Source organism: Limulus polyphemus, unplaced genomic scaffold, assembly GCF_000517525.1.
Source record: "Limulus polyphemus unplaced genomic scaffold, Limulus_polyphemus-2.1.2 Scaffold1569, whole genome shotgun sequence".
In the NCBI taxonomy this organism is placed as follows: Eukaryota; Metazoa; Arthropoda; class Merostomata; order Xiphosura; family Limulidae; genus Limulus; species Limulus polyphemus.
This window is the reverse complement of record NW_013667179.1, coordinates 119,566-128,266: the sequence shown is the minus strand read 5'-3', so window position 1 is coordinate 128,266 and position 8,701 is coordinate 119,566. Positions and strand designations below refer to the sequence as shown.

General features: G+C 34.9%; 1 protein-coding gene across 1 annotated transcript in view; it reads right to left on the bottom strand.

Annotated features, from left to right (window-relative positions):
- LOC106464143 (hydroperoxide isomerase ALOXE3-like) overlaps nt 1-8,701 on the bottom strand; it is a 52,978-nt gene that overhangs the window by 37,169 nt on the left and 7,108 nt on the right. The window contains exons 2-3 of the mRNA XM_022391823.1: nt 7,332-7,794; nt 5,309-5,404 (exon numbers count right to left, since the gene is read on the bottom strand). Of these exons, the coding sequence (XP_022247531.1) occupies nt 5,309-5,404; nt 7,332-7,794 (559 nt within the window). The remainder of the gene's footprint in view (nt 1-5,308; nt 5,405-7,331; nt 7,795-8,701) is intronic.

The following is an 8,701-nucleotide window of genomic DNA, read 5'->3' as shown; positions in this document are numbered from 1 at the left end:
TAACCACCTGGCCATGCCGGGCCTCCGCAGAAAGTGGTGCTTTGCATTTGGTGGGACATCAAAGGAGTAATTCATTTCGAGCTCCCCAATCCACAGCGAGCTTTCAATGCAGAGATCTATAGTCAGCAACTGGAATGATTGAATCAAGTCCTGCATCAGAAACGCCCTTCACTCGTCAATCGGAAAGATGTTCTTCTCCACGACAATGCACGTCCACATGAGGCACGTTTGACGCAACACAATATTATGGAGTTGGGTTAGGAGGTTCTTCCCCACGCACCATATTCTCCAGATATGGCAGTATTAGATTACCATATTTTTCTTTCGCTACAACACCATCTTAATGGAAAAACGTATGTAAATGTGGAAGGTGTTAAATAAGACATCGACATGTTCTTTGCTTCAAAGCCAAGTGATTTATTTTAATCAGGGCATTAACAACCTGATTGTAAGATGGAAAAGCATCATCGATAAGAATGGAGACTATTTCATTTAGTAAATGTATTGTTTCGATATTTAAGTTATTCGGATTTCTCATATAAAAAATGCGACATTAATATTTCCTATGAGAAAGCGCACGTGATAGCCAGTACCAAAGTTAACTAGGAAGAAAGTAAAGTATCCACTTCCTTGACCAACGTTCTATAGTTAAAACTATATACACCTGTATCCGTTAAAAATTTCAAAATCTTCAAGTGAACGTTTCTAAATAAATAGAGCAGAAAATACCTTGTGTACCTTCATACTACACATATATAAACATATATATGTTCTAAACAATTCTTCTTTACAGAGCTGACTCTGTTTACATTTTTAACTTTTACACACACACATATATAAACATCTATTAGTTTCTTTGTAAAACATATCCTGGTTCATCTTTGTTCTTTCATTAACATTGGTCAAACTCGGGGTTGTTTTCACCATAATGTTTTATTCAAGATATGTTTTCTTTTCTTTATGAAATAAGGATTTTATACAGTTTACTGTTTTAGAACACTGTTTAGAAGTATATTATATAATATGTAGCAAAATGACACCTCTTCCTAAAATATCATATTACTTATTAAGTAAAAGCATTAAAATTGATAAATTTGTGTTAATCAGGATGTGTATTTCAGAAACTCCTTGATATTAGCTTAAGCAGAGTGACTAAATGAATGTATGAGACAGTACTGTTGACTGGCTATTTAGTGTACTTGGTATTCATTTATCATTAATCTTACTCAACATTATAACATAGTGATGATTATTTATAGTATAAGCCTGATATTTAACAAGAATAAAAGATTGATTACAGATTCTTTTTTTGGGGGGGGGGCAGATGCATAGTTTTTAAGAGACAATGTATTCTCTCTCTTGATGGCTACCAACTACATGAGAGACTCTATAAAATACTGAACATAAATACAAACTAGAAGTGTCTTTAATTCAGAAAACTACAACAGCACATGAAGCAAATACTAGTGTTAAGGTGTTCCGTAAATAGCGTACACTCCATTCTTTCAAGAAGGCTACAAAATGTTTTATATAACAGATAACAGATTAGCGGGAATTTTACACAGCATATTTAAACCTTAAATGAAATGGGAGCTACGCTAATAATTTAGGTTGAGCTTATTATAGTAATATCTTGACATCCTGGTACTTATGTCCAAGCATCAAAAATTGGGGGCTGGAATGCTAACTTCAAGGACAGCTTTGCTGTCTCCCTCATTAATGTTTGGTATTATCTTCTATTGTTTTCTTTTACTTTCTTATTAGTTGTTTTGTTAGCAACCATCTTCCCACATCTGGTTACATACGGTGAAAGGTGGTAAAAATGTGGGACTTTATCGGCTAGAGCACCCACATCTGCTCCTTTTTTGTTTTCTTCTAAGCATGTGAGGCTAGCAAAGTTGAGATTAAACTGGATAGACGGTACACCCTCAACGCAATTTGGGTTTTACTTCTGCTGGTACCTCAAAAAAACCAGGACTAATTACATAATGGCCCACTTTATGATTTGTGTGCCGGTATTGGATGTTTGTTTTGTGGCTGCGGTTTTCCATAAAATTACATTTAATTATTTATATCATTATATTTTCACCATGGAGATTATTTTGCATTGTTATCTTAATATATGGATTTAGGATTAATATAACTCTCTTAAGCAAACCCACCTTTGTGAGATATTATTGGGTTTACGGCCGAATATCTCGTTTACGATACAGGTACTCAAGTGATGAGACAATGCATACTCATCTTTATAAGTAAGAACGAAAGCATAGTATATCTAATTATCTATAGTCATTACTAGGTTTACCTTTAGTTTTGCTCTAAGTAGGTGGTAGTTTGCTCTAATTAGAAGTTAATATTAATCTATACATATTTTTATATATTTTATTTATAACTTGCATATGGATAAATGTTCGTTATTGTAGCGCAGCATACGTAATTACAATTTCATAATTATAAGTTCGGTATATTGACTCTTTATTTTAACTTTGATGATTTATTTTATCTTTTCTCAAAAAAAAATGATTAATAAAAACGTGCTTTTAGCCCCCCACTTATTGATAATATAGTAGAGTTTGTTTGTTACCAGATCTTCTAGGTATCATTAACATACTTATTTAGGGATACTTTATTTTGCATTATAAATCTGAAATTAATTTTAAAATAAAAAAAATAGAAATAATTCCATTGTACATGATAATCAACACTATTTTTACGGATTTACAAAGTAAGGGAGTTTGTTTGTGTGTTGTTTTTTTCACTCAGTGCTTGTGTATTTTCTTTTAGCAAAGCCACATCGGGCTATCTGCTGTGTCCACCGAGGGGAATCGAACCCCCTGATTTTAGCACCAGGGTACTTTCACTCATTGAGCAGGTACATTTTCCATCAAGCTGTAGAATATTCAAATTTCTGCTCAAAAGGATGAAGTAACTTTCGTTGTTAATTGAGTGACTAAATAAAGCACAACTGATATAAATATAACTTATTTTAGCTTGAACGTTAGTACTTGAATGTTGTATTTTATAATAAAAATGCGTCTGTATTGAGTGGTTTCTGAAATATGTCTTAATATAAAAGGGGTGAAAACAAAACAACTACTTAATATCAGAATTAAAAATATGTCTATAGTAATGTTTTGTTTTTGAATTTCGCGCAAAGCTACACGAGGGCTATCTACGCTAGCCGTCCCTAATTTAGCAGTGTAAGACTAGAGGGAGGGCAGCTAGTCATCACCACCCACCACCAACTCTTGGGCTACTCTTGTACCAACGAATAGTGGGATTGACCGCCACATTATAACGCCCCCACGGCTGAAATGGCGAGCATGTTTGGTGGGACGGGGAATTCGAACCCGCGACCCGCAGATTATGATGCAATTATTCTTTTTCTCTCTCTCTCTCTATATATATATATATATATATATATTTACATTATTTGCTTATTTTGTTGTTAAGCCCAAAGTTATACAATGGGCAACCCGTGTTGTACTCACCACGGATATCAATACTTGAAGTAAGCGGGTCAAGTTTTTTTCATATTTCTCTGACTTCAGTTTTGTTTTAAGTTAAAAGTTCACTATTACTCATGTACAACCGTTATCTCAAGATTTTTTTTTATATTTGCATTTTTTCTAGTTGTTGCTGTTCGAATGTCCCTACCATCTCACTTAATACGCTGGAATTCGAATGTCCCTACCATCTTACTTAATTACGCTGGAATTCGAATGTCCCTAGCATCTCACTTAATACGCTGGAATTCGAATGTCCCTACCATCTTACTTAATAGCTGGATCTTGTGCATGTTAGACGATAGAGCACTGTTCAGCTAATTGTTTTTGACTTACTGCTGTGTCTGGTCAGTCTCTGTGTTCAAGGGCGCGGGAACTAGGGATACTTGACATAATTCATTATCGTAAATTGTCAGCTACAACAGCATCTTTGATATTTTGACGAATTAATTGTTAACATGTCTTTAACGTGTTTTGTGTATTATCGTCAATTGTCAGCTACAACAACAACTTCTGTGTTACTTGGACGAATTAATTGATGAGCTAACTTGTATCATATATTATCGCACATTTTTCTGTCATTAATTGTGTAGCAATCTATAGTTTAGATACGTTAATATCTGGACTGTAGGAACTTCGATTTTATTCAGTGGTTTTTCAGCATTCCCACTACAGAAGCCCCCCCCCCCCCCCACCAGTGACACAGCGGCATGTTTGCGGACTTACAACGCTAGAAACTGGGTTTTGATACCCGGGGTGGCTAGAGCACAGATAGCCCATTGTGTAGCTTTGTGTTTACTTACAAACAAACCCACTACAAAAATAGTTCCAGCGTCAATATTTGTGTAATTTTGAAGAGTAGTTCTTTGGCGATAGAGTTTGTGAAAGATGATGTGTTGTGAATAGGAAAAAAACGACAGTTTAAAGTTTAGTAAATAAAATTATTGGTAGATTATCGACAGGGGTGGTTTTAACAGTCAGCTGACAGGGCCCCATTATTTTATTTTTTTTAACTAACTATGCATTTAGGCTTAAATCCTTAGCTGACTAGGCATTTAGGCTTAAATCCGCCCCTGATTATCTAGATAAAAAGTTTTTCAAGTTTTCAGTAAATCGTTTGCTGTCCAAAAAAAAAGTTGTGAATATTGGTGTTGGTTTTCATTTCGTTGTTCTGTTGTAATTATTGTATTGTTTGCTTGTTTATAGTCGAAGCAACATAAAGGGTTATCTATGATGGGTATCGAAGCCCGGTTACTAGCGTTGTAAGTCCACAAACATATATTGTTTTGTCTTTTTACGTTACCGTCATAGTCGACTAGCTCAACTTAGAAATCTGTAAAGTCTGTAATGTTTATCTATCGCTACTTATCACATTTGCTAGAATTTGTTGTAATTTGGAAGATTTTATAGAAAGAGCCATAACACTAAAACCTAATCTTTTGAGTAGAGGTTTTATCTTTCAACGTATTACACCCGATATTTTTAAATGTATTTCTAAATAAAATGTATGACACTGAGTATTTTGCCGTTTTTCATACAATCATCAATAAACATATTACGAAAATTTATTTAATAAATCAACATAATTACAATGTATTATGCATAATTAACTTTATTATATAATTTATCACAAACCTAAGCATTCCACCTTTTCAAGTTATCATATTATTTAACACTAAATTTAATTGTATTGAACAATGGTCCTTAATTCAGTGTAAATCACATAAATGAGATATTCAGTACAAAATTTAGATAATTTTCTTCCTCCTGGACTGAGCTGTCTATATTTTGCAGACTAAAACCAAGGGAACTTGTTTTAAAACAGTACTAGAGAATCTTGCTGTATTAATGACAGCTGCGTTTTCTGACGAGAGTATCTGTTTCAGGATTTTATTTTTCTACAAAGAAAAACAAGAATTTTTCTATGACATATTCAAAATCGTGGCGCATAAGTGCGGTCACATAACCATGCTATAAAATACCTCATAATAATGATATTAACTGGCAGGACGTGTATTTCTAATTTCCCCAAAAGGGGCTGAAGGACGCTTGGAGGGGGTCACCCGTTATAAACCACTCTCACCTATATAAAGTAATGTGTTGTCCGTCAGTCAGCAGGAACTAAAATGACGTCACATAAGGGACGCTTAACTTCGCAACTTCGTGACGTCAGTAAAACGTGCGCATGCCATGAATGACGAGAAGAATTATGCACTCTGTAGTCTACGACATAACATACGAATTTCAAAAGCAAGAAGTAAAAATATTTGTTACTCTTAATTTGGGTTGGTTTTATTTAATCTTAAACCCGCGTCAGTACATCTAGTATATATATATATATATATATATAGATATATATATCTGCAACATATTTCATAATAGGTATAAAAAATATAATTTAAGTGTATTTCTGGACGATCTTTTCTCATCGGCGATAAAGTTCTTATTCCTGGTACTGTACCCAGAAATCTAGGACATACAGCGCCCCTATCCTAAACATACTGTATATATATATATATGCTTCAGCACAGGCCTAAACATTTAACCTGCCATGCTTCTTATTTATTTCCATTTTATCAAGGCTGTACTGGGTCAATCGTTTACTTCGGTACGGTCGTTGACTCAGTATACATTACGTAATTAACATAATCGCTACAAGATACGAATAACTATATTTATCCTAAGCCTACATACTACAACACAAATTTAAGTATTTAAAACTATATATCTTTGTCTTTGACTTTTCTCAAGTTCCATTCTAAACTCTTTCCGCTTATAAGAACTGATCACCTTTGGATTGTTCATTTCAAAGCTCCTCCCCCACTTCAAGGTTGGCCAGACTTGCTTTAGCAAGGTTATTTATATACACTTAATAGTGGGTTGAAACAGGTTGCACAGGGATTTTTTTTTTTAATTTTCAACATTTACAGTTTCATAACTTTGCATAGAATGTTCAAATTGGATATTAAGAAAATTGGTTTTATAAATTAACAAGATAGCTTCGGATGATGCATAACCTTCTTTATGCTTGCCTTACATAATCTAACGCAAACGTAGTTATTTCACCTTTCAAAGTTAACGTTTTATTCAACTCCACCAACAGTTAGGCTGGGTCAATAGTTTACCATGGTATGGAATGTGATTCTGTATAGATTACAATGTTAACAACAGAGCTGCTGTGGGATGTTATGGTGGATTGAGATGAATAGAACCAGACCAGATACACTAGTGGTCATACATTTACATAGGCTGTAGATATCTATTTGGAACTAACATTCACACAGGCTGTGTTATTGTTCTGTAGACGTCTAGCTGGAGCCTACATCCACACAGGCTGTGCTATTGTTCTGTAGATATCTATCAGGCACTTACATTCACACAGGCTGTACTATTGTTCTTTAGACATTTAGCTGGAACTAACATTCACACAGGCTGTGCTATAGTTCTGTAGACATCTATCTGGAAGTAACATCCACACAGGTCTAAAGAACAATAGTACAGCCTGTGTGAATGTAAGTTCCTGATAGATATCTACAGAACAATAGTCACAGTATCTAGCTGGAGCCTACATTCACACACGCTGTGCTATTGTTCCGTAGATATATAGCTGGAACCTACATTTACACAGGCTGTACTATTGTTCTGTAGACATCTAGCTGGAGCCTACATCCACACACGCTGTGCTATTGTTCCGTAGATATAGAACTTTAACTTAACTTAGAATAAAAAGAACGATGCAATGAGGGAAAGAAAATCCATTGGTCAAAAATCCTTAGTAGCTTAACGTATTAGAGAGAAGATAATGTCATTATTTGAAGGACTTACTTGGGCAGGTCCATCCTCGACGTGCACTGCTATCTGATAGTCTCTCCTCTTCTCTTCCAGCTCCAGATCACGCCGTTGCTTATTAGGGTCATCTTGTGGAAGGTGGCTGTCGAACTCGTAAAACAGGTGGTTCGTAAATGGTGCTATCCATCTGTGTACGGGAAAATAGCTAACTCTTCCGTTAGAGGTGTCTGAATCGCAAATTTCGATTCTGTCTAAGAACCAGCTATCGGCAAGGCCGTATGTGTCTCGCCGCAGTTTAATTTTTGCCGGGCGACTGAAGCTCTGACTCACCGCTACCTCGTAAACATCTGTTGCACCTTGTTCCAGGTCATTGCCCCAGTTGTCCAGTTTTATCTTCGCTGTCTCGTTACCTTGATGATCGTAAACTGTTACCCAAACGTTGGCGTCCGTACCGGCACCAAAACGATCACCAGTCACTACAGTTATTCTTAGTTTCCGGCTAAGTAGAAATGAATCAATATCATGGTTAAAGAACAACAAAAACGACAAGGTTTCATAGAAAATCATCGTCCATGTTAGGCCTATCAATGTTACATATCGTACTAATTCTCAAGGAAGTACATAAGAAATCCCTAAAAATTTAACTAAGTTACTTCCGTATACCTAAAAATAATGCTTTTATTATCACATACAGAGCCGAATATTCTATTAAGACAAAATCAGGAAATACATATAGTTTTTGGTTTTTACTTTTGTTGTGTATTCCGAATAATAATTTTGTTTATTTTGTAGGAGTGTTGGACTGATTTTTTTTTTATTCAATGCATTTTGAGAGAAATAAGGTATGAAAAGTGTTCTTAACAACCACCTTATGTCATTATATAAAAACTGAAAATATTTAATTATTCTTATTAAATATCTTGGTTTCAGCAGAGAAGGTTACGGATCTCTGGTGGAAAATTAATTAATTAGGTAAAGATTGCCAATTTATTCTAAGTACACTTTCGCAGTTCCGATTTTAATCTGAGAGAAGCCTCTTCATAAAAGTAGTAAGTTTTAAGGGCCAAAAAATAACCTGAGAAGGCACTTTACTCTACTTAATATTAATAATGAGACATAAAAAACTAGCTCGTCTAAGATTCAAAACCTTTAGGCCTTTACAAATAGTCCATTAGGCCTAACTCAAGTAGTGACGTTTTAACTTTATGTTTCAACTGTACTTAATAATGAGACGTAAGAAGCTACCTCGTCTAAGATTCAAAAACCTCTAGGCCTATACAATAAGTCCATTAGGCTTAACTCAAGTAGTGACGTTTTAACTTCATGCTTCAACTGTACTTAATAATGAGACGTAAGAAGCTACCTCGTCTAAGATTCAAAAACCTCTAGGCCTATACAATAAGTCC